Here is a 26,520-nt window from a genome sequence, read left to right on the forward strand (position 1 = left end):
CATTTGGTCCTTCAAGCCTGCTCCTCATTCATTATGGTCATGGCTGATCATCTAACTTAGTAGCCTAATCCTGCTTTCCTCCCTGTATCCTTTGATCCCCTTTACCCCAAGTGCTATAACTATTTCTTGAAAACAATGTTTTGGCCTCAACTACTACCTGTGGTAATAAATTCCACAGGCTCACCACTCTGGGTGAAGAAACGTCTCCTCATCCCTGTCCTAAATGGTCTACCCTGTTTCCTCAGGCTGTGACCTCTAGATCCTTCTTGAATCTACACTGTCTAGTCCTGTTAGACCTTTATAGGTTTCTATGAGATCCTCCCTCATTCTTCTGAACTCCAGCGAATACAATCCTAACCGACTCAAGCTCTCCTCATACGTAAATCCAGCAATCCCAGGAATCAGTCTGGTAAACCTTTGCTGCGTTCTCTTTATAGGAAGAACATCCTTCCTCAGATGAGGAGACCAAATCTGCACACAATATTCCAGGTGTGGCCTCACCAAGGCCCAGTATAATTGCAGCAAACCAACCCTGCTCCTGTACTCGAATCGTCTCGCTACGAAGGCCGGCATACCGGCATCCCCTCACTCGAAGCAGACAATGACAATCAGATTATTTGGAATGTACTTTAATTGATTGTACCAAGCACCATTTGAAGGACCCAACACCACAGCAACAGAACACAGTTCACATTGCAAAGTTTTCAAAATGCACATGAAGACAGGGTGAGCTTCATTCACACTGCATCTACAGTCAATAGAGTCACAGATTTAGTCAAGACACTGGCAGTGCAGTTACAATATCACAAATTGGTGTTATGTGCACTTCATCACCGAAAATAATTTCTCCAGAATGATTTTCTTTTTGTTATTGAAGTCAAAATTCTTCAGATTATAGGGTACGAAGCACAATGGGTAATTCCGCACATGTTCTTGCCCTTAACTAAGCGTATGTAGCCTCTCTCACCCCAAGATGTTCCCCAGCTAGAAAAAGAAGATTCTTCGTGAATATCCAAAACCATTCGAATCAGATCCAAAATTAACAGAGCAACATAGAGAAATAAACCATAACAATAAGTGCAGGAGTTGGCCATTTGGCCCTTCAAGCCTGCTCCACCAGAACAACAGCGCCCAACATGGGGATCTTTGCAAGTTTGCTCCTGTAATTTTTGCAACATTTTCATTTGGCTTGAATGCATTTGGTTTAATTTAGCTTATATCATCAGCAGGATATCAGGTTTACTTTACAAGGAGTTTACTTCCGGAGATGTATAATCCATCGAGAAAAGTTATTTGGATAATTAGGTGAAGGAAAGTCAACACATTTGTGCACTCTTATATATAAGATCAGTTTTGAGACAGTGAGAGGTTACTGAGTGCAGCCCTGTGTGAAGCCATAATGCATGGCCAGTTGTCATTCAAAGTGCACAGCAGAGGACATAGATAAACCAATCAAAATATAGTGAGCTTTCAAATCCTGGGAAGTGCGGTGGGGTGTATACTCAAGTTGGAAACAGTGGGCGGAATCCTCCCATTTGGCCCCTGGCGGATTTGGTAATGGGCAGAGAGCTTAGCGGAAGCCAAAACGTCAGAAACCCACTGGGGTAAAATCACTTTTCAATTCCCCCAATGGCAGGTTAATGGTGGGTCGGTCTTCCTACTGGCAGGTGGTGTGAATGCTTGATTTGAAACATGGTTGATAAAGAGTGGTGTGCACAAGGTGGTCCTCAGTTCACAAGAGACTTTGTGGGCAGTACAACAAAGCCTTTCTGCCATGGTGCAGACCGGTTCCTGCCCTCCATCTACATGCTGAGCTGGTCTTCATGGATGGCACCGTGCTGCTGGACCCATGAACCCTCCTGTGTCACCGACTCAGATCAGTACAGTGCGTGGTATTGGGGAGTACAGAGGTCTCCTTCTCTCTGGTGACACATACCAGTGTCTATCTGGACATCACTGTGCTGCAGGACTCGTGTAGCCACCGAAACAATGGTCTGAAGTTCGACCGGGGATGGGGTATGAGTTGTCGCTGGGGTGGTCGAAGAAGACTGGGGGGGGGGGGTGCAATGTGGAAGGAAGGCTGTGCAAGGAGTGGGTGGGAAATGGTGAGGCCTCATGATGGCAGGCAGAGGGGCAAGGAGGTGGATGAAGAAGATGAACAATGGAAAGCAGAATGAAGACAGAGGGGAGGAAACCTGGACCCCAACAAGGCTGCATGACAAACAATGGGGTCGACAGACTACTACGGGGACTTCTACCAGACTACAAGGATCTCAGACTACATCAGAAATGTGAAGGGCAGGAGGAGATTTGAGAACGTCACGGGGATAGACAACCATTACGACCAAGGAGAACCGTGCGGAAGAATATTACGGGGCAGAAGATCACGGACACCAGACTACACAGACCATGAAAGCTTCTTGCAGAGAAGCCAGACTAGCAGGAACAAGGCCCAGCAGCCAAATAGACCAGTCAGTTTTGAGGAAGAGCCAAAGAAACATTTGTACCTGTTCAACTCTTTTCCTGGGAACTGTGAGCTTATTCCCTCATTCCATAGAAAATTCTAATTGGGCTAGATTGTTGAGGTTGGGGTGGGAGAGTGTATATACATATATATATTTGCATGGGTGTCCAAGTAAACTTGTGTAAGGATAAGAATTTTTCGATATGCCATTTAGCTTCTTGTTTTCCATAGTATTTTTATAACCGGTGTTTGTGTGTTTATAGTCTGAGTTGTGGAGGGCTTAATTTTCTTGAATAAATTATTTATTTGTAAATTATTAAAAAAGCAAAAAGGGGATCTTGCACATGTATTACTTGGAGAGAATGCATGCAGACTGCAGATTATAGGGTGGGGGCCTGTTAGTGTGGCACATTAGCAATGGTTTGCTCAGACACGAGTCAGCTTGGGGCTGCAGTGCTTTGTGAAGGTCACTGTTGTCCATAGTCCATGGCGAGAAAGTGAAAACTCCAAACAGACAGTCACCTGAGGCCAGAATTGGACAAGGGTCCTTGATACTGTGAGACAGCAGTGCTAACCTCTGTGCCGCTATGCCACCACGTAATGGTAAGTGCCAGTTTAGTTGAGAGATTGCTATGCAGGCAAGAGTTTACACCAAATTAGTCTCATTATATTTATCACACAAGGTGGAGTGGGAAATAACTGAATCACATGGTAAAGACTGTATTATGTTCATTCATACTCTTTGGTTTTAATTGGCCACGTCTTCATGATTTTGTCAGGAGGACCGAACTTAAGTCGCTTTTCCTTAATCCTCCCTCGCCATCAGTTAATTTATTTCCAGGCCTTTTTGGACACCATCCCTTTATATAGTCCCTAAGATCCAAAAGATTTCCATTGCACCTGATGGTCTTAATTTGTAGCTATTACTTGCCTGTTTTTAATGATCCAGTAACCTGTTGGATGTTCATCCACATACCCTATCAAGAGCACGGCATGATCAATTCTCTTATTGTAGCAGTCAGCATCATCAAGAATCCCTGTAAAATGGAGGATAGTACTTTTGATGAAAATAATTCCAATGCATATAATGTTATATAAGATTTGGAAGGTCAGAATAGCTTTTGCATCCTTCTATCATCTTCCACCAAACAACTCATCCCAAAGTCATCCAGATAGAAAGCAGCTAGGGAAAGTGACTGTGCTGGTTAAAGAGAGAAGTACCACCTCTGGTGTCAGCTATGAAGGTGGAGAAGGCGTTGGCTGAGCAGAAGGAGCATCAGACTGCGGTGGAGCTGGAGGTGGGGATGCTGAGGGACAGCAGAAGAAGCTCCTTGAAAAGGTGGAGGACCTAGAAAATAGGTCACGTCGGCAGAACCTAAGAATCGTCGGGCTCCCGGAGGGGTCTGAAGGAATGGACGCTGGGGCATACGTCGCAGACATGTTTGTGAAGCTGCTGGAGGATGTGGCATTCTCCTAGCCCTCGGAGATGGACAGGGCTCACAGAGCACTCGGGAGGAAGCTGCGAATGGGAGACGCCCCCCCCCCCCCCCCCCCCCCCCCCCACCGAGGGGCAATGGTGGTGAGATTCCACAGATTCTCGGATAAGGAGCGCATTCTGCAGTGGGCCAAGCAAACACGGAGCTATAAATGGGACAATAGCATCCTGCGGGTTTACCAGCACTTGAGCGTGGAGGTGGCCAGGAGGAGAGCAGGCTTCAACCAGATCAGGTTGATCCTTTTTAAGAAAAAGGTGAAGTTTGGGCTGTTATATCCAGCCCGTCTCTGGGTCACACATGAGGATCAGCACTTCTACTTAGAGTCGCCTGAGGATACGTTGGACTTCGCAAAAAAGAAAGGGCTGGTGATGGATTGCGAACTTTTGAACTTGGCTGTATGTTTTTGTTTTTTCTTTTTGTTTCTGTTTTTGTTAGAAGTTTCCCGTTTTGCATTTCATGGAAGTTGTTTGTGATGCCGTTTGCATTGATTGGGAACCAGCGGTGGAACTGAGTGAGTTAAGGTTTTCATTTGCACGTTTGGGGGATGGAGGGGTGCTTGTTTTGATCTTGGTGTTTTAATGTTGGGCAATTTTGTGGGGATTGTTTGATGTTGGAGTTTGTTTGTATGAGCAAGGGGGAGGGTGGAGAGGGAACAATAAACAATAGGTGGGAGACTATTTGGCGCCGGGGATGGGGGCCACCAAGCTAGCTGGATGAGCCAGCTTTCAGAAGCACATTGGGTGGGGGGGGGGGGGGGGGGGGGGGGGGGAAGGTGCATATATTCGGTTTAGTAAAGGGGTTGGGCTACAGGGTGTTGTTATTAGGTGGGAGGGTGAATATTCTCCTGATGAGGGAGGGACTTGAGCTGAGGGACAGCGAGGAGCTTGGGGGCGGGGGCAGCCTGGGGATGGACAGTTGGAGGTGCGGAGCATGGGCTGGTGGTAGGTTTAAAAAAGGGGATGGCTGATTGGCGATGGGCGGGGGCAATGAGCCCCTCAACTAGGCTGATCACCTGGAATGTTTGAGGGTTAAATGGGCCGGTCAAAAGGGCACGTATGTTCGTGCATCTTAGGGGTTTGAAGGTGGACGTGGTAATGTTGTAGGAGACGCACCTTAGAGTTAGAGTTACGGACCAGATTAGATTGAGGAACGGCTTGGGTCAGTCAGGTCTTTCACTCGGGACTAGATTCAAAGACTAGAGGGGTCGCAATCCTGATCAATAAACGGGTGGTGTTTGAGGCGGGTAGAATAGTCTCGGATGTGGGAGGTCGGTACTTTATGGTCAGTTGGAAGCTGGAGGGGGTGCAGGTGGTATTAGTAAATGTGTATGCGCCAAATTGGGATGATGTGGAGTTTATAAAGAGGATGCTGGGGAAGATACCGGACCTGGACTCGCACAGGTTGGTCATGGGAGGGGACTTCAACACAGTTATTGACCCTCGCTTGGACCGGTCAAGCTCAAAAACGGGCAGGGTGTCAGCAATGGCAAAGGAACTAAGAGGGTTCATGGAGCTGATGGGGGGGGTGGATCCATGGATATTTGGGAAGCTGAGGTTGAAGGAGTTCTCCTTCTATTCACACGTGCATAAAGTGTATTCCCAGATTGATTTCTTTATTTTGAGCAGGGCCTGGCTGGCTGGGATATTCGGCATTACAATCTCAGACCATGCTCTGCACTGCATTAACCTGCAGGTTAGTAAAGACAGTCACCAGCACCCGCGCTGGAGGTTGGATGTGAGACTTTTGGCAGATGAAGGAGTATGTGAGTGGCTGAGGAAATGTATCCAGAGCTACCTGCAGGTCAACGACACGGGGGAAATTTCAGCAGCGGTGGTGTGGGAAGCACTGAAGGCCGTGGTCAAGGGGGAGCTGATCTTGATCCAGGCCCATAAGGAGAAGGTGGACAGGGTGGAGACGGACCGACTGGTAAAGGAGTTACTACAGATTGATAGGAGGTACGCGGAGACCCCAGAGGCAGGGCTTTTAAGGGAATGGCAGAAGTTACAGGCAGAGTTTAGCTTGCTGACCACAGGGAGGGTGGTGGAGCAGCTGAGAAAGGCGAGGGAGGCGATCTATGTACATGAAGAGAACGCCAGCAGAATGCTTGCACAGCAGCTTAGAAAGAGGGAGGCAGCCAGGGAGATAGGGAAAGTAAAGGACGGAAATGGGAACCTGGTTGGTGATTCATCAGGGGCGAATAAGGCGTTTAGGGCTTTCTACAACAGGCTGTACAGGTCGGAACCCCCTGCGGGCCCGGAGGGGATGAGGCACTTCTTGGAGGGGCTGAATTTCCCAAAGGTTGTCAGGGAGTGGAGGGGCCGAATTGGGCTGGAGGAGATGGTGGAGGGCTTGAAGGCCTTGCAGGCAGGTAAGGATGGGTACCAGTGGAGCTTTATAAAATGTTCTCAGGGATATTGGGGCCAGTGTTGTTGAGGATGTTCAATGAGGCAAGGGAAAGAGGGGTGTTGCCCCCGATGATGTCACAGGCAACGATTTGGCTGATTCTTAAGCGGGACAAGAACCTGGAGCCCTGTGGGTCCGACAGGACAATCTCCCTGTTGAATGTAGATGCCAAGTTGCTGGCCAAAATCTTGTACTCCAGGATCGAGGATTATGTTCCGGACGTTATTGGGGAAGACCGACGGGGTTTGTTAAGGGTTGGCAGTTGGTGGCCAATGTAAGAAGGCTGTTAAATGTGATCATGATGCCCCCGGAAGGTAGGGAGGTGGGGGGGGGTAGCGATTGCAATGGATGCAGAAAAGGCTTTTGATTGAGTAGAATGGTACTATCTGTGGCAAATACTGGGACGGTTTGGATTCGGGCGGGGGTTTATTGACTGGGTCAGGTTACTATATCAAGCTCCTCTGGAAAGTGTGTGAACAAATAGCACAACATCGGACTATTTTAGACTGCACCGGGGGATGAGACGAAACAGGGATGCCCCCTCTCCCCACTGTTGTTTGCGTTGACTATAGAGCCATTGGCAATTGCTCTGAGAGCCTCGAGGGGCTGGAGTGGATTGGTCCGGGGGTGTGGGGGGGTGGAGCACAGGGTTTCACTCCATGCGGATGACCTGCTGCTGTACGTTTCGGACCTAACAGAGGGGATGGAAGAAATCATGAGGACTCGAGTGGCATTTGGCTGGTTTTCGGGGTATAAGCTTAATATGGGAAAGATGACATGTTTGTGGTCCAGGCGAGGGGACAGGAGAGGCGACTGGAAGAACTGCTGTTTAGGTTAGTAAAGGGAAGCTTTAGGTACCTAGGCATCCAAGTGGCGCGGGAATGGGACCGGCTGCATAGATTGAATTTGGCCTGGCTGGTAGATCAAATGAAGGATGATTTTCGGAGATGGGATGCGCTTCCGTTTAGGAGGGTGCAAACAGTGAAGATGACTGTCCTCCCGAGATTCCTATTTGTATTTCTGTGTCTCCCCATCTTTATTCCGCGGTCCTTTTTTAGCGGGTCAACAGAGTGATCACGGGCTTCGTCTGAGCGGGCAAGACCCCACGAGTGAGGAAGGTAATGTTTGAGCAGAGTTGCGGAGAGGGCGGTCTGGCGCTGCCAAATTTTAACAACTATTACTGGGCAGCTAATATAGCCATGATCAGGAAGTGGATGGATTGGCATGGGTGCGTATAGAGGCGGCTTCATGGAAGGATACCAGATTGGGGGCATTGGTAACTGCGCCTCTGTCGTTCCCGCCGGCACGGTACTCCACCAGTCCAGTGGTGGTGGCGGCCCTGAGAGGTTGGGGCCAGTGGAGGCGGCATGTGGGAGCATTTGTCTGGGCCCCAATCTGTGATAATCACCGGTTTGCCCCGGGGACTATGGACAGGGGATACCGGAGCGAGGATTGAGAGGATGGGGGATATATTCATAGAGGGGAGCTTTCCGAGTATGAGGGTGTTGGAGGAAAAGTTTGGATTGGCGAGAGGAAACAAACTCAGGTATCTGCAGGTGCGGGACTTCCTTCATAAACAGGTGTCAACCTCCCGCTCCTACCGGTGAGGGGGATTCAGGACAGGGTAGTTTCTGGAGGGTGGGTAGGCGAAGGGAGCGTCTCGGACATTTATAAGGAGCTTATGGGGTTGGAGGAGACGCAGACCAAGGAGCTAAAGCGCAAGTGGGAGGAGGAGTGGGAGGTGAGATAGAGGATGGTCTATGGGCAGACGCTTTGAGTAGAGTCAACATGCCTGCAACATATGCCAGGCTCAGTCTGATACAATTTAAGGTTGTGCACCGGGCTCACATGACAGTGACCCGGATGAGCAGATTCTTTGGGGTGGTGGACAGGTGCGTAAAGTGTGCCGGAGGACCGGCGAAACATGTCCACATGTTTTGGACATGTCCAAAGCTTAGGGGATTTTGGCAGAGGTATGCAGATGTCATGTCCACGGTGTTAAAAACAAGGGTGGCGCTGAGTCCAGAGGTGGCAATATTCAGGGTGTCAGAGGACCTGGGAATCCAGGAGGAGAAAGAGGCAGATGCTCTGGCCTTTGCTTCCCTGGTAGCCTGGAGATGGATACTATTAGCCTGGAGAGACTCAAAGCCCTTCACGTCAGAGACCTGGCTATCGGACATGGCTAGCTTTCTCTGTTTGGAGAAAATCAAATTCGCCTTGAGAGCATCACTGTTAGGGTTCACCAGAGGTGGCAACCATCGACTTCTTTGCGGAAAATTAATCTTCAGCAGATGGGGGAAGGGTGGGGAGTAGTTTAGATTAGAGTAGGGGGGCAGCAGATAGGGGGTGGGGGGGGAGAGTAGTTTAGATTAGAGTAGGGGGTCAATCAGGGTGGGGCCTATATGAGAGTTAAATGGCTTTTGCACTTAGTTTATGGTTTCATGTATATTGTTTATTTTGATGTTGTCACTATACCAAAAATTCCTCAATAAAATATTTTTTAAAAAGAGAGAAGTACCTGACTTGTAAAATCTCCAGGAATCATGAGCTGAACAAATAAGTACAGAAAGTGGTCCAACCCTTCTGATTACTGCAGCTAATTTCTTCTCACTGTACTTCTTCATCCTTCTGAATCCTTTAATTTTGATAACACTCTTAGAGTTATTAAATAAGCATTTATCGTTCTTCTGCAAGTAAAAACATAAGAATCTGTTTCGAAACTTGGCCAAAAATAATTTCCATAAATTTCATTTTCCATATTGTACCACACAGAAAATCCCAGTTACCTATTATCTCCAAGCCTTGCTCTCCTCCCTTACCTCTTATTCCTTCAACACATCAATGCCAAACACCTCACCTTCATCGAAGTCTTACTCATTCCAAACTCTCCATAACCTCTTAGCCCAAAATTCCAAAGGAAATTATCCATCACTTGGCTCCTGTGCATTCAGCTGTCCCTTTCGCTCATTGAATAGCATCAGGCACATCTGAACCCAGCACTTCGACTGACCGACTCTCTCTGCCTCTCTCTCTCGCTCTCTCTCCTTCCTTTTGCCTCTTCTCTCGCTCATCTTTGCTGCACAAGACAAAATCTCGACTCTAAGTGTGGAGTCATTGATCTCAGGTGGGGTAGTACTTGTGATGCTACAGTTTGCCTCAGTGCCCAGAAAAGGGAGTGAAAATTAAGTCAGTGTTTTCACTCCTGATCCCTATCCACAATCTCTCCTGAACGATTCTTTTACACTGTCATTGAATGAGGAAAGCAGCAAACTCAAATGTGACGTCTCCCATGTCTTAGAAGCCACTCATAATCAAAGCTTCACGTTTAACCAATGTCCTTTTTTTAAACAAATTTGACTCTTCCGAGTGAATACTTCCCAGCCAATTGAGTCATCAAGGAGTGAGCAACACTGAAAGGTTTTACAATTCAGAAATGCTCACTGTAGCGAGACCAGCAGTTCTGTTAGGAAGGACAAGGACTAATTCCTGCACTGATACACTTTACGAATGAATGACATCCTTCCTGTTGATATTCAAAATGTCATTCACATGCCACGATGCATGAGGAATCTCAGATCTAACCAGGTTCTATGAACACACTGTGCCGTAAACCAGAATATCTTTCACAACTTAGAATTGACAGCCCTGTTTAAGTGTGTGAAATGATGACAGTTGGTGTACAGTGTGCAGTGAGAGTACCTTTTCTTGGTAGGGGTATGATTGATCAGACTCAATGCCATGGTCTCGCATGTACTGGAAGGCACGATACGGCAAGCCCCCCCTGCAACCAAAGTTCTTATATTCATCAGAGCAGTCAATGATGTTTTGTACACTCAGTTCGATTAGTTGCTTCTTTTCCTTGGCCAACTGACCTTCCAGAGCGCCAATTGCGGTGAACGCATAGCAGGATGAACACAAACCCTGAAGGAAAAACACATAAATTGGAAAATGTTTTTTTTTTAAATTTAATTTCTCCGTGATGAGGGGGATAGAGTGGACGTTCAGAGACTATTTCCTCGGGTGGATGTAGCTGTTACAAGAGGACATAACTATAAGATTCAGGGTGGGAGATATAGGAGGGATATATCACCACTTTGTCTCTAGGGTACCCAAACCCTCCCAACCATAAAATCCTGGCCTCACCTATGTGATGTCCATAATACTTCATCATGGAGTTCCAGCAGAAGCCATCTCTCTCTACTGGTACTGCTGGGACTGCAAGAACTGCAAGCAAGCCTGATTGGCCAGCAGCTCTTGAGGTGGGACTTTCTTCCACTGATGTGCCCAGCTCCCACTCTGCTCGTTAAGGCCACCAACAGCCTATTACAACCAGCAGTTGTAAGATAGCCTTATTTGAAGTACAGAAAGAAGTCCTACAACACCAGGTTAAGGTGTTTTTAAGTAGGTTGGTTTCTGGCCGATTTTTCTTCCAAGCAATACATTTCCCTGAACCTCCCTCCCGACACTACACCCCCACATTCAGCCCACAGACCTTTGAAGTTACATGCTTCACACAAGAACACTCTAGCTCTTTTTCATTGATCTTTGACCACATTGACCACAATATCATTGACCACATATCATTGACCACATGATTTAAAAGTATTAAAAAGTCAATCAGTTTAGATAGTTTTATTTCTCCATCTAGACCTTTGAGAATCTGCCTGGCATAAGTGTTAGACTGGAACATTGGCATTGGAAAATTCAGAAGATCCTGAATGTATATCTATCATTATTAACATCCAAAAATCAAAATGAATATATGCTTCTCTTTTACCTATCTGAATCACTTATTCTCAATTGCCTACTATAGTTCCATCTACTGGCTCTTTGAGGAAAAGCACACATAAATTGTTCCTTCTGTTATTTGCCACAGCTCCAACCCTCAAATGCCAGCTGGTTGAATATGTTAAAAGTTTGAAATGGCAAGAGTGAATAATCCTTGGAATCCAAAAAAGAATTACACAGGAACCACTCCACACAGCCCCAACAAACTGAATCATGTCAGCTGGCCTGCATTGAACTGACATGGTTTAAGATAGTAAGTACCTGATCCTTTACTTTACCAACATAGTGCATCTTACGCCAGTCCACTTCTTGGGGAAGATGATTGATTTCCTCCATTTCTTCCAGTTCCTCCATTTCAAAACCAAACAACGCATCGTCTGTATAATTGACCATTTCAGATATCCTTGCATCAGTGTACAAATTAGCAAACTCCATTGGTGTCTGGAAGAATGCATAATAACGATGAGACTTGCCGTGTGATTATAATGATATAAAAGCACCTGTCACTCATAAGGGATTGGGTAAACACATTGTGGGTTGATTCATTAAGACTAGGCGCATTGGAACATTTATGCAAAAGTGCAAAGCTTGACAAAGAGCAGCATGGTGGCACAGTGGTTAGCACTGCTGCATCACAGCGCCAGGAACCCGGGTTCGATTCCGGCCTTGGGTAACTGTCTGTGTGGAGTTTGCACGTTCTACCCGTGTCTGAGTGTATTTCCTCCGGGTGCTATGGCTTCCTCCCAAAGTCCAAAGATCTGCAGGTTTGACCAGGCTAAATTGCTCCTTAGTGTTCAAAGAAGTGCAAGTTAGGTGAGGTTACGGGGTTAAGGCGGGGTTGTGGGCCTCGTTAGGACGTTCTTTCAGACAATTGGTGCAGACTCGATGGGCCAGATTACCTACTTCTGAACTGTAGGAATTCTATGACAACAAATTCTATGATTCTATGACAACAAACAGGAAACAAATTCCTGGCACCCAATGCAGATCATCAACAGAGATTGTATCAAGAAACTTGCAGCCAAATAAGGGGAACCTGAACAGGAATAGATGCAATTGTCATGGATAACTTCAATTGAACAGGAATAGATTCAGAAATCTTTATAAGGGCTTTTCAACTGAGAACATGATTTTGGACGCAAATTGGATTGCTCCATGGAGCAGTTAGCCAAAAGATCCCAATAATCAGAGGCAAAGTTGAATTGGGTCTTCAAAAATAACCAATACAGAGAAGGTCACAATGTAGCCAGTCTCCATCAAGAACACATCTAAGGAGCTTATATTAAAGTATCAAGTGACTGTACTGCCGAAACACTTTGTAAATTGGTGATCATTAAAATTGGCCAGGTTTTGTACCCCAGGAGCCAACACAATTTTCAATTGAACCTTGAAAACAAACTCGGAGCGGAAACAAAATGAAACAAACAGAAGCACAAACACGATGGATTAACCAAGAAATAGCTGGTGCAATTAGATGGCACAATGTGTTTGTCCAGATTGAAGTGACGCTGTTGGCCAATGAAGTCTTCAGGCCAAGCTGTTAACGGTTGCTAACAAAATGGATGACCTACAGATATGTTCATTTCAAAGCTGGTACAAAAAGTAAAACTCATTCACCGACCTGATGCCGATGAGAAACCCAGAATTTTCCCCATCAAATCATCTTTGTAAGTTAATGGGCTAGTCACAAACCCAGAATGAAGAAAGATTTTAAAAGTTTCAATCAAGCTGGGGAGGAGGGGAGGTGGTCATTGGTCAGAGACTGAGTCAACCTTTGCCTTTTAAAAAAAATATAACTTTTATTTTGTATTTAGAGGACCCAATTATTTTTTTTCCAATTAAGGGGCAATTTAGCGTGGCCAATCCACCCAACCTGCACATCTTTGGGTTGTAGAGGTGAATGTTAGACTACAGTAAACCACGGAGAGAATGTGCAAACTCCACACAGACAGTGACCAAGGGCTGGGATCGAACCCGGGTCCTCAGTGCCGTAGGCAGCAGTGCTAACCACTGCGCTTCCATGCCGCCCTGAGTCATTCTTGGTCCTGATACCTTCAGGGATCTGTGGACAAGCGCCCCAAGATCCCTCTGTTCCTCTGAGCTTCCTAGTGTCCTGCCATTCATTGAATACTCCCTTGTCATGTTATTCCTTCCTTTCACTTTTCATGGTTAAATTCCATCTGCCGCTAATCTGTCCAACTGACCAACCTGCCTATATCCTCCTGTAATATAAAAACTTCTCCTTCATTGTCAACCGCCCAGGCAATCTTTGTGTCATAGAACCATAGAAAAGCTACGGCACAGAAGAAGGCCATTTGGCCCATCTTGGCCATGTCAGCTCAAGAACACCCAGGTGCCCTTTCTAATCCCAATTTCCTGTAGCTGGTTCATAGCCCTGTAGCTTACAGCACTTAAGGTGCAGAGCCAAGTACTTTTTAAAAAGAGAGTAGGGTCTCTGCCTCCACCACCAACCCAGGCAGCAAATTCTAGACTCCCAATACCCTCTGCATAAAAACTTTCTTCCTCATATCCCCTCTACACCTTCTGCCACTTATCTTGAATCTATGCCCTTTGGCTCTAGAATTTCGACCAAGGGAAAGAAATTTATCCTGTCCACTCTGTCTCTTCCTCTCATAATTTTGTACACCCTGGGCGGAATTCTCCGACCCCCCTGGGGGTTGGAGAATCGCCTGGGGCCGGCGTCAATCCAGCCCCCGCCGTGTCCCAAATTCCCCGCCCCCCAAGATTCGACAGGGGCAGGAATCGCGCTACGCCAGTTGGCGGGCCCCCCACGGCGATTCTCCGGCCCGCGATGGGTCGAAGTCCCGCCGCTGACAGGCCTTTCCCGTCGGCGTGGTTTAAACCACCTACTTGACCGGCGGAATTGGCGGCGCGAGCGGGCTCCGGGGTCCTGGGGGGGGGGGGGGCGCGGGGCGATCTGACCATGGCGGAGGCGGAAGAGACCCCCTCCCCTGCGCATGCGCCGGTATGACGTCAACAGCCACTGACGCACCGGCACATGCGCGGATTTACGCCGGCCGGCGAAGTACTTCCGGCCCCGGCTGGTGTGGCGCCAAAGGCTGTTCACGCCAGCCGGTGGAGTGGGAACCACTCCGGCGCGGGCCTAGCCCCTCAATGTGAGAGCTTGGCCCCTAAAGCCCGACGCCGGACTGGTTCACGCCACTCCGACACGCCGCTGTCACCAGACTCCTAAATGACCCTCTTATTGACTGACCTCATTAACACTACACCCTGTATGCTTCATCCAATGCCAATGCTTATGCAGTTACATTGTATATCTTGTGTTGCCCTATTATGTATTTTCTTATGTTTTCTTGATTGTGTTTAATTCCCTTTTCTTCCCATGTACTGAATGATCTGTTGAGCTGCTTGCAGAAAAATACTTTTCACTGTACCTCGGTACACGTGACAATAAACAAATCTAATCCAATCCAATCCATGCGAGGACCACCCATCCCACCGGGTAAGGGAGAATCCCGGCCCCTATTTTTTTTTCCAATTAAGTGGCAAGTTAGCGTGGTCAATCCAACTATCCTGCACATATTTGGGTTGTGGGGGTGAAACCAACGCAGACACAAAGAGAATGTACAAACTCCACATGGACAGCGACCCAGGCCCGGGATCAAACCCAGGTCCTTGGCGCCGTGTGGCAACAATGCTAACCACTGCACCACCATGCCACCCCCCCCCCCCCCCCACCGAATTGCCTCCTTCTGTACTGTATTGATGATTCTATGTATTGCAATGGGCTGCAAAGCCAAGAGACCTAGGCTCAAACCAAGAGTAAAGATGGAGAGACAGTTTAAATGTAATTATTTTTCATCAGGATGGGGGCAGTAAATATATGCAGTAGGTTGTCCACTGAGTTGATGGAGGCAAATAAAGCCAAAACGTTAATGAGCAAATTAGATAGATGATTAAGGGAGTGGTTGATTGAGATATATTTCTGATCCTTGTGACTTCCATGTTCCTTGTTTAATATTTGTTCTCAGGATGTGGCCATTTGAGGCAAGGCCGCATTCATTACCCAGGTGGACCCCCTTATTGAACCATTGCAGTGTGTCTAGTGACGTTGAGCAAATTATGGTTCATAGCGATATTTGTTCACACCAAGTTAGTTATATCGTTGAAGGTGGCAACTGGACCAATGGACACAGCAATGATTCCAGCTGATATAACCTTGTCCCAGGAAGGTGGGGGGGCTTTGCTTAACTGGAATAAGGTCATTCTCCATCATGCTCAGTATCAAATGAGCAACTCTTAAGCTCTAACATTTTCATGACTTACCAAGTCTCCAAATTGATTCATGGTCATTTCATACATGGTATTCCCTTGAAGATACTGAGCATTGTGAGCATCAATCTTCTCCAGGTTGTCCAACCAAATTCCTCTCCTGGCCTGATCTTCCTCCTATACAAAGAGAATTGGTTTGCTGCAATCTAATATCAATAGAATCCAATACTCTATGTTATTGCTTTTATCCAAGTAGAAGTGTTATAACAACCTGGGCTAGTGAGGGGTCAATTCCAGCTCCTCTTGACCTGGGTCGCAACACAATTGAAATTAACTCTTAATTTTAAAAATACCTAAAGTATTTGGTCTTTGGCTGCCCAAGAACTTCAGTTATTAGGTTTGTAAATCAAAACACAATTAACTTTTATTAACAATAACTATAATTATATAGGCAGCAAATACAACTGGTAATTATTATCTAGTTTCTAACCCCCCCTCTTTAACCTGCCCCACCCTCACACAAGAGAGACAAACATGAGGGGAAAGGGGGTGCAAAAAAATGCTAAAATTAAAAGGATAAAGGTCTCTGTTTCAGATCCAGTAGATCTTTCTTAAAGATATGTCACTTTTAACGATCCTTGGACCAAAACGATAATGATAAAGTAAAATAAATAGGAAATAAGGGAATCAACAGGAAAGGCCCTGACAAAAGAAGATACTGAAGTTGCAAATGGCATGTTTCGTCCATGAGTGCTTTGCCAAGACTATCAAAATTAAATTTGGAGGAGAGAAGACCCAAAAATGCCATTTCTCTTTCAGTCAGAGCTAGCATCAGAACTGTCAGGAGTAAAGAAGGGAAAGGATAAACCACAGAAGTTTCAAGAGATGGTTTTAGAAATAATTACTTCAAAAAAAACTATGGGTTAGCAAAGCAATAGTCATGCCTCATTTCAGTAAGGTAGGAAAAATCTTGGGATTTAAGCCATGGGCAAAGAAGCCAGGAGATTAATACAGCTTCTCAAATCTGAAGCAACGCATTGGTTGCACCAAATTTCTTTCCCGCAAAATAGATGACCTGTGGAGTAGTCACTCAGCTAAACTAAATCATGATGCCAGCCAAGAGTTGGACAAACAGGTAGGACAAGTGTACCCCTAGCTGTGTGGGCACCTCTGATCCCAAAAACATTCTGGGGGTGTCCCAGATTCCCCATTCTTTCCCTCAACGGACTGACGGTTGCAGATTTGCAGTCCCAATTTCCTCAGGCTGCCTGCTGAAGTCCAAATTTAGGCTCGTGAGGATTTCGAAAGCATCTTAATTTGTTACATCATGCTGCTTCCCCACAGACAGAAACAAAATTATTGTATTCATATCGTTGCTTTAACGTCATAAAACATCCCCAAGCACATCATAGAAGAATTAAAGCAAAGTTTGACAGTGAGCAATATTATTTGATATTAAGGTTGGTGGCCAAAATCTGAGTCAAAGAGGTAGGTTTTGAGGAGCATCTTAAAAGAGAAAAGAGAGGTAGAGAGATAGAGACATTTGGGCAAGGAATTCTAGAACTCAGGGCCGAAGCAACTGAAGGCATGGGCAGCAGAGGTGGATCAATAAAAATTGGGGATTTCCAACTGACAACAATTAGACGTGGCAGATACCTTGGAGGGTTATGGAGCTGGAGGTGATTACAAGAACAGGCTACAGTGTGATTTGAAAACAAAAGTGAGAATTTTTAAATTGAGATAGTGCTCAACCAGGAACCAAAGTAGATCAACGAACAGAGGGGTGATGGATGAATGGAATTTCGTGCAAGTTAGGATACAGGCAACAGTGATTTGGATAATGTCCCCTTTACAGAAGGTATAATGTGACTGTCCAGAAGGGAATTTCAATAACAAAGTCTTGAGGTAACAAAGGAACAGATGAAGGGTTCAGCAGCACATGATTTGAGGCAGAAGTGGAGTCAGGCGATGGAAAAGAGATGGAAATAGTCAGTCTTCAAGGCACAGACATATGCTGAGAAGTTTAATTAAGGGTTCAATTATTCTCCGAGGTTACAAGCAGTCTGGTTCAGTCACAGACAGCAGCTAGAGAGGGAGTGAAGTTGGCAGCTAGGGAACATAGTATGTTAGCTACAGGACTGAAGACAATGGCTGGATTTTCTGACCCTACCATGGTGGGACCCACCACTGGGGTATATGGCAGGCCAGCCAAATGTCCATTGACTTTCAGCAGGACCGGAAGATCCCAGTGGTGGGAGGGGCTAAAGAATCACAGGCAATGGTTTTAGTCTTCCCGATGTTTAATTGGAGGGAGACATTCCACTACTTATGCCTTACAGACTTGAATCAAAGAAATCACCAATAACTGTCATGTCCTTGGTTGATGTTAAATATATAAATCACCATGGAAGGACATTTTGATTTTCAATTGTGGCTCTTACTGAACAATATTAACAGGTTCAGGGGTCTGGGGGTGGGTGCGAGGCTTCAGATAGAAATCTTGAAAATCAATATAATGGTCATTCAGTGCTCTGCTAGCGAGTCAGCCTAGATTTCTTACCAGATTAGGGTAGCTCTTGCCATGCACCAGTTTCCAGAGTTCCCATTCCTTGTCAATGAATGGAATTGTTGAGGCCATGGAGATACCAGTCAGGATGCACATCGCAGAGAGAAAAAATATCATAGTGAAAGGTTGAGCAGTTCAAATCTGGCACAGGGTGTTGGTTTTCTTTGTGAGAAGCTAAGGGCAATAAAATCAGAAGAATGTGGAAAGGTAAACATCTAAACTCACAGTCCTTTGCTCATTAATCAGATGTCCTTTTGGCAAATCAATATTCTTTGTATGATCTTGTCATTGGGTCCTCTGCATTTCAGCTTCTCTTTTTTTTATTCGTCTTGGGATGTTTTTTGCCCATCCCTAATTGCCCTTGAACTGATTGGCTTGCTTGGCCATTTCAGTGGGGGACAGTTAAGAGTCAACTGCATCTCTGTGTGGGTCTAGAGTCACATGTAGGCCAATCCGGGTAAGGACGGCAGATTTCATTCCCTGAAGGAAGGACATTAGTGAACCAGATGGGATTTTCTGACAATGGTTTCATGGTCATCATTTGACTTTTAATTCCAGATTTTTATTGAATTCAAATTTCACCATCTTCCATGGAGAGGTTCAAACCTGGGACTGCAGAGCATTGCCCTAAATCTCTGGATTACTAGTCCAGCAACAGTGCCATTATACCGCCACCTCTCTACCAGCATATGATTGCAAAACATTTCAAGGCTTTATGTGTTATTTCAAGACAGTTCCCCAGAGGAGAAGGTCCAAATCCTTGCAACGGTGGAGCTGAATTCCTGACAATTGCATCTCTGCTTAAGCAGGGGGGGAATGGCAGGTGCGTAATTACCGCCACCATTTAGTTGGGGTAGCAGGGTAGCATGGTGGTTAGCATAAATGCTTCACAGCTCCAGGGTCCCAGGTTCGATTCCCGGCTGGGTCACTGTCTGTGTGGAGTCTGCACGTCCTCCCCCTGTGTGCGTGGGTTTCCTCCGGGTGCTCCGGTTTCCTCCCACAGTCCAAAGATGTGCGGGTTAGGTGGATTGGCCATGCTAAATTGCCCGTAGTGTCCTAATAAAAGTAAGGTTAAGGGGGGGGGGGTTGTTGGGTTACGGGTATAGGGTGGATACGTGGGTTTGAGTAGGGTGATCATGGCTCGGCACAACATTGAGGGCTGAAGGGCCTGTTCTGTGCTGTACTGTTCTATGTTCTATGTTCTATGTTCTATTACCTGAAGGTATTCACAGGCAGTAGGGGAGCTGAGATCAGTCCAACTGTCTATTGTCTGTGGGGGAATAATAACAGAGTGAGACAAACGTCTAGGTGTAGGTGTAAGACAAAGGATTTAGCTTTAAATAGTTTCAAAAAACTATTTTTTAAAAATTATCACCAATTCATTCAGATGAGGAGAGACTTAGTTTGCAAAATTTACAATACGTCTTTCCATTATGCTCATGAAAATGGTTAAATGCCTAAAAATGTTCTTACTTTAGAGACACAGTTGTTGAGATTGTAAAGTTCTCTGGCTGTTGTGGAAGCTGAAGAGAAACTTGGGGTGAGACAGAACTGCCTTTAGTTTCAGATTTGACTTACTCAAAGTTCCCAATCAGTAATATATCGATCCCAAGATTCCGTGATTCCCACTGAATTTTCCCTGATAATATCTCTCCATTTAGAAAATCCTGCTGACTGTGTGGCATTCCTCCATCTGCTTTTAGTGGACGTGTTAACCTATTTCCATTATATTAATTTATCTGCTCAAGTAGTTAACAGTTTTTAACCAAATTTAGTTTCCTATATATTATTTAATCTCAAGCCTGTTTTGGTGCGGACAATTCTACCAATGAAACAAATTTTCTTTGCTGTGTTACATTGTTAAATCATACACTGTTTTTTCAATTTATTACTTATCAGAATCGGGCCATTCAACCACAGTAGGTAGAATAAAAGTTATATTTTACTCACCTCGCAAGGACACCTCTGTTTCTTAAACGACACAAACCACTTGGGACCAGGATGTGGTGTACTGGAGCTTGAATTGGAGTTTATATACCTTTAGAAGATGCAAGATGAACTAATTGCCTCATAAATTCCATCAATTAGCTCACGGAGCCTGAAGCATTACCTTTGTTCAGTTTGATCGAAAATAATTTGCCACCTGCATGTACCATCAATCATCCCAAATTACATACAAATAATCCACATGATCTTAATAACATAGTCTTAAAAGATAATTAGATGATGCAAATCTTATTTTCATGATGCAAGTTGCTAGTTTCTTCATGGAAAATCTCATTTGCTTTTGAGGATTCTGGGCAATGCATTTTGTCATGGTGCCTATATGCCCCAGGAATGCATCTATGGCAATTAACCAATTTCCCCTGCCTTCGGGAATGTGAGGTTTTTCAGCTAACAGGTGCGTACAGACTGCACGATCACTAGATCATTGTGATGACAGCCACGGGCAGCAACTCCACACCAGGGCTGCAACATCAACTCTCTGTGTGTGCGCCCCAGCACCAGAGTGACCAAAGTCAGTTCATTTCCAGCGATTGGCATCTTCTTTACAACGGTTTTCCCATTCCGAGAATTGAAAACTTCACCAAGCCCATTTGCAATGCCATGAGAACAAAGACGATTCTGAGATCAAAGTGGTATCTATTCCAGGGACTCTCTAAGGCCTGAAATTCTCTGGGTATTTGCAACTGGAGACACAAGCAATGAGGGTAAAGTGGAGTGCAGCACCTTTGGAGGCGTCCTTGCAAATAAATCTAAAAGATTCCTTGGTTCTATTTTACAAAGGAGCAGAGAATTATCTACCACATTACTTGCATCACAAGGGTGATTGCATGGCAGAAAAGTATTTAAATAACTGGAAGATGCTTCATGACATATTGTGGTTGTATTAGGATGTTCAGAACTGAGAGGGTACATGTTGGACTGGGGAAATAGTATCAATCATTGTCAATCCCCCAAGCTCCAAAAAAACACAATCAGGGAGAGTCATGAAACCTTCAGGAGTCTGAATGGAGGAAACTCATGGCTGAAGAAGCCTACTGTCTTGTACATATATGGTAGTAACATGGCTCCACCAGTTAGGTCCAAACAATGAACAGTTATTTATACAACATGCTATTTACAGTGTTGCAGCCTTGATGTTGCCAGTCTACCTCCTGGATCAGACAGGCAAAGTCTGCTCGGTAATTCCACATACTAGGCAGCGATTTGAAGAGTGGGTCACAAGACCGTTCAGAAGGTCACCCCTTAAAAGGGTCAGCTATTACATCCCTCCCCCTCTAAGTTCCTTAATTCACAGAATAATAGTTAACTTCTACGATTTCACATAATTTTCAATTGTTATGGTGGCCAAGATCATCAATAGATCTCTCTGTGGGCTTTGTGAAGTACAAACTTGCCTATTGAGCGGGTAGGAGCTCGCCCAATGGGAAACAAGAGTGGGAGTTCAGAACCCACTGCTTCAACCTTGCCGGTATTCTGTATGTCCCCAGTCTTGGACTTGTGCACTGTAAGCATGACTGTGGCCTTTTCTGTTATGTAAATAAAAGGGTATGGTGTTGGAAGACTAGCCTTGGTGAGATTATTACAACAACAATTAATATTTTTACTCATTCCATCAAAAACTCAGTCTCTCTGGGGGTTTCCGCTTTCTCATAGAGTGGCACAGCTCCCCGACTTGGGATGCGACAAGGCCGGTAAATCTGACAAGAGGCCTCTCACGAAATTTGCCAGCCTCATCACGCCTCGCAAGATCTAACAAGGTCTCATGAGACATTGCGATGTGGATCCACCATCGAGGTCGGGATCCAGATGTGCATGTTCGATCAGCGGTTAGTCTCATTGAATATGTCTACGGCGGATCTAACCCGAACGGCCTCGCCTTGGAGACCCCGAGTGGGCACCACTTAGCGCTGGTTTTCTCAACCGTGGACCAGGTGTACTGACACTTGGGGGGTTCCCCAGGCTATTGGCGGCCCCAGGTGGTCAGGCTCTGGGCAGGGTGGTACACTGGCACCCCAACACCATCTGGGCACTGTGGCAGTGCCACCCAAGCAACCTGGCATGCATTCTGGGCACCCTGGCAGTGCCACCCAGGTGCCACCTTAGCCATGCCCAGGTGGCACTGCCAGGCTGATGGTGCACAGGTGGCATCATTCCATGCCAGGGATCAGGCTAGGAGGTACTCTGCCCTTATGAGTTGAGGTACGGGGGACTCATGATCCCCTTCTTGGGGAGTTGGGGCGTTGGGGGTTTTGGAGGCCATGGAGGGCGGGGCTTTAGAGATTAGAGGTGCCCCAATCTCCTTCTGCGGTGGTGAGCTGAGCTCGTTAGTGCAGGAAATGGGACTAAGTGCAGCCTCGAGGAGGCGGTCCTCACCAAGGCCCAGAAATTAATCAGAGTCCCGTTAAATAGCCGGATCATTCTCAGTGCTGCCAGCGCTGGGAAACACCCGGCTAAACCCGCTCAACACGGGTCTCTGTTTCATTTCGTTAGATCATATCCCAGGTCTCTCTTGGAACTGAGCCTTCAACCTCTGTTTCAGTCGCAACAATATTCTTTCCTGTCACAGGCTGGTTGGAAATGTCACTTCCCAGGCAGCCAACAACACCTCCAGCTGGCAACAATGAATCAGGCTGGAACACTGGCTGTTGGAACGACTCTCTCCCACGCCAATGGTCCGCATGTTTTCTCACAAACCTGTCCTGCACACTTACTTGATCAGCTAATAGTCCTGTCTTAGCCACAACGATTCCTGGAACCCATCTTGGGCCACTCCTGAAATTTCTCACTTAGACTGAGCCATCATTTCAAATGATCATGCATTTAGCTGAATCATGGTTCCTCTTTTGGTTGCTTTTATTGCCTTTACTTTGTCCTCTATAGGATTCAGTCCCTGGGCAGCCACACGGTAACTGAGATAAGCTACTCCACTGGCTTGGAAAGTGCATTTTTCTCTTTTTAGGTGAACTCCCACCTCCTGATGTCTTCTCAGTATTTCTTCAAGATTATCCAAGTGTTCTTCTTTGATTGCGCCAGGAATCAATTTATCATCCAGATATACAACGACACGCGGCAAGCCCTAACTTTCCATGATTCTTTAAAATATGGCGCAAGCTGATGAAATGCCAGAAGGCAAGAGCGTATACTGATATAATCTTTGATGGGTATTAATAGGGGAAGCACGGTAGCATGGTGGTTAGCATAAATGCTTCACAGCTCCAGGGTCCCAGGTTCAGTTCCCGGCTGGGTCACTGTCTGTGTGGAGTCTGCACGTCCTCCCCGTGTGTGCGTGGGTTTCCTCCAGGTGCTCCGGTCTCCTCCCACAGTCCAAAGATGTGCGGGTTAGGTGGATTGGCCATGCTAAATTGCCCGTAGTGTTCTAAAAAAAGTAAGGTTAAGGAGGAGGGGGGGTTGTTGGGTTACGGGTATAGGGTGGATACGTGGGTTTGAGTAGGGTAATCATTGCTCGGCACAACATTGAGGACCGAAGGGCCTGTTCTGTTCTGTGCTGTACTGTTCTATCTATCTATCTTTTTGGAAGCATCATCCAACTCCACCTGTTGATGTGCATGACTCACATCCACTTTCGTACATGTCCTCCAGCTGGTCTTGCATATAAATCCTCGATCTTTGAGATAGGATATGTGTCCAGCTTTGCTGCTAATTTATAGTCCCCGCAGATGTGGACAATGTTATCTGGCTTAACCACAGGTGCTGTAGGGGCTGCCCATTCAGCGAACTGGACTGGCTGGACTGTAGCCAGTTCTTCAAGCCTTTCTAGTTTGGACTTAACCTTCTCTGTGCAATGCACAGAGCACTGGTCTAACCCTGAAAAATATTGGGGTGGCCTCTGGGTCTACATGAATTTTTGCATTTAAACCTTTGATTTTTCCCCAGTTCATCCTGAAAATCATCCTGATACTTCTGGATGATATCATGCTTCATTAATTATGAAAATTTTCAACCAGTTGAGTTCAGCTTCTTGAAGCCAGTCATGGTACTCATAGAATTTACAGTGCAGAAGGAGACCATTCGGCCCATCGAGTCTGCACCAGCTCTTGGAAAGAGCACCCTACCCAAGTCCACACCACCCTATCCCCAAAACCCAGTAACCCCACTCAACCAACACTAAGGGCAATTTTGGACACTAAGGGCAATTTAGCATGGCCAATCCACTTAACTCGCACATCCTTGGACTGTGGGAGGAAACCGGAGCACCCGGAGGAAACCCACGCAGACACGGGGAGAACGTGCAGACTCCGCACAGACAGTGACCCAAGCCGGGAATCGAACCTGGAACCTTGGAGCTGTGAAGCAATTGTACTAACCACTATGCTATGGTGCAGCCCAATTAGACTTAGTCCATTAGAATTAGTCCTTGGTCTGACACCAGGATTAATGGAAGTTGGGCATATTGCTGCCAATAGTTCCCTGGTGTTTTGGTCATCCCTGCCATCTTAATGGCCTTCCCCGTGAAGGTAGACAATCTAGCAATGATCTGCCCTAGGGCTCTCCCCATGGAATTTCATAGAATGTACAGTGCAGGAGGCCAATCGGTCCATCAAGTCTGCACTGGCCCTTGGAAAGATCACCCCACACAAGCACACGCCTCCTTCACCTCATCCCCTTAACCCAGTAACCCCAATTAACCTTTTTTGGACACTCAGGGCAATTTAGCACAGCCAATCCACCTAACCCGCATGTCTTTGGACTGTGGGAGGAAACCGGAGCACCCGGAGGAAACCCACGCAGACATGGGGATAATGTGCAGACTCCTCACAAACAGTGACCCAAGCCGGGAAGCAAACCCGGGACCCTGCTGCTGTGAAGCAACTGTGCTAATCACTATGCTACCGTGCTGCCCTTTTAAGGAGCCTCGATGCAAGTTGCCACTATGCAGCAGAGTTCATCAAGGAAAACTGCTGCCCTCAAGCACACGTGCACAAAGCCAACTATTGCACACCACCTTTAAATGAAAGTGAACCAGGTGCCATGAGATGCTCATGTGCCGCTCACTTAATCTTGAAGGTAGGATGGAATTACAAAAAAGTTTTTATATAATCGGTATTCATGGCATGTCAATGTATTGCAGATAGAAACCCGTCATGGGGAGAAATGAGGCCTGACCCATCGCAAACCTGCCGCCGACTTAATCTCTAAATTTGAACCCGTCGTCGGGGAAGTAAATCTTTGGTTTCTGCTCAATTAAGTCACACCACGTTTCCCGCTCTTGCTGGATCCAAAGAATTCCCCCACCTACCCATGCTCCCGGGAATTCACTGGCTCCCCATTAAGAAATCAGGTGAGAGTTGTTGAATATTCCTTCTTATAAACATTAAGCTGCCATGAGGGGAACTGAGGAGGTGAGTAGCCATTTCCATTTTCGGGCATGCAGTTCAAGGGCACCAGAGCTGCTGTCCCACTACTCAGGGGAGGTGGAGGGGAGGGGGGGGAGGGGGGGTGAGGGTTAGGATCCCTCTGGGGGGGGTTGGGCTTGATTGGGGGGTTGAGGAGCTTCTTGTCTATGATGCCTTCAAGCCATCTTTAAATATTGTGGATACCCATAATGGGTCAACTTCAGCTGCCGCCTGTTTGTCCTACCAAAAACCTCCAGGACAGAGAACTGTTGTTGGTTATACATTGAAGGTCACTTTAACTCCTTTTGACTATGAGCAGCTTCTAGCTTCACAGCAGAAGGCTATTGCTAATAAGGAATTGGCCTCGTTAGTTGTGAGACCACTTCACAGTGCTCAAGTGGCTTCTCGTGGGTGCATGTGCCACGTCTCAGACAATAATTATTGCATCGCAATTCAGCCACACTTTGAAGCCTGAACAGTGTGCCTGACCTCTAGAAGTGTCAGCACCATAGACGCAGCAGCCAACAATCAAACACTCAGGAGCTGTGCTTCAGCACTGGGGAAATCCTCACGCCCAAACGGTGAGCATTTTGAGGACACCTGAGCACGGTCTTCCTAATGTTATCGGCAGGGGTCTGGGGTCTGGGGTCTCCTGTTGTGGCCGAGGGGTGAGTGTGCAGAGCAAAGTTTTCCAGCTTAACGGGCTGGCTGGACATCGGCCTGAGAGAAAGCAGGACACGTAAGAGTCTCTCTCTCCTTCTCCAGTTCCTTACAGATACCAAAATAGATGGTGGTGTTGATCCTGCAGCTACCCAGGTGGCCAGACACTGGAGAAGGCAGCAGCGACGATGCAGATGGGAGATGGCATCCCATGTGCAGGGGTCCCGCATACCCTAAAGACCCAGTTGTCCAACATCTGAGGAGGAACCCAGAGTGGTCACCAGCGGTGGTCCAGGGTATACAGGCGACATTGGTCTTTCAAGGAGATGATGGCCAGCAAGTGCCACAGGTAACTTAACAAAGAGACAGTGCAGCAGCTGTACCACATCCTCACAGACTAGCCACCCGGTGGAGGAGGAGGGCACCTGCTCCCAGTGGCCGTCAAGGTCACTACACTCCTAAGCATTTAAGCTACCAGTTAATTCCAGGGCCCGAGCGAGGACTTGTGTGGAATCTCACAAACTACAG

The 26,520-nt window shown here is 46.5% G+C and overlaps 1 protein-coding gene across 2 annotated transcripts; it reads right to left on the minus strand.

Annotated features, from left to right (window-relative positions):
• Positions 1-633: 633 nt before the first annotated feature.
• On the minus strand, positions 634-19,966 carry LOC119953422 (procathepsin L-like). Of its 2 annotated transcripts, XM_038777685.1 has the most exons (9): positions 19,922-19,961; positions 19,188-19,241; positions 17,966-18,145; positions 15,460-15,582; positions 11,413-11,592; positions 10,063-10,284; positions 8,882-9,050; positions 3,396-3,501; positions 634-984 (listed from the first exon to the last, which is right to left on the minus strand). In XM_038777685.1, the coding sequence occupies exons 3-9, from the start codon at positions 18,086-18,088 to the stop codon at positions 888-890; spliced, it is 1,020 nt and encodes a 339-aa protein (XP_038633613.1). In that variant the 5' UTR covers positions 18,089-18,145; positions 19,188-19,241; positions 19,922-19,961; the 3' UTR covers positions 634-887. The 2 variants fall into 2 exon arrangements, with proteins under 2 accessions (XP_038633613.1, XP_038633611.1); XM_038777683.1 differs by lacking the exon at positions 19,188-19,241 and having other exon boundaries at positions 19,922-19,966.
• Positions 19,967-26,520: the final 6,554 nt, after the last annotated feature.

Source organism: Scyliorhinus canicula, chromosome 18 (genome assembly GCF_902713615.1).
Source record: "Scyliorhinus canicula chromosome 18, sScyCan1.1, whole genome shotgun sequence".
NCBI classification, from domain to species: Eukaryota; Metazoa; Chordata; class Chondrichthyes; order Carcharhiniformes; family Scyliorhinidae; genus Scyliorhinus; species Scyliorhinus canicula.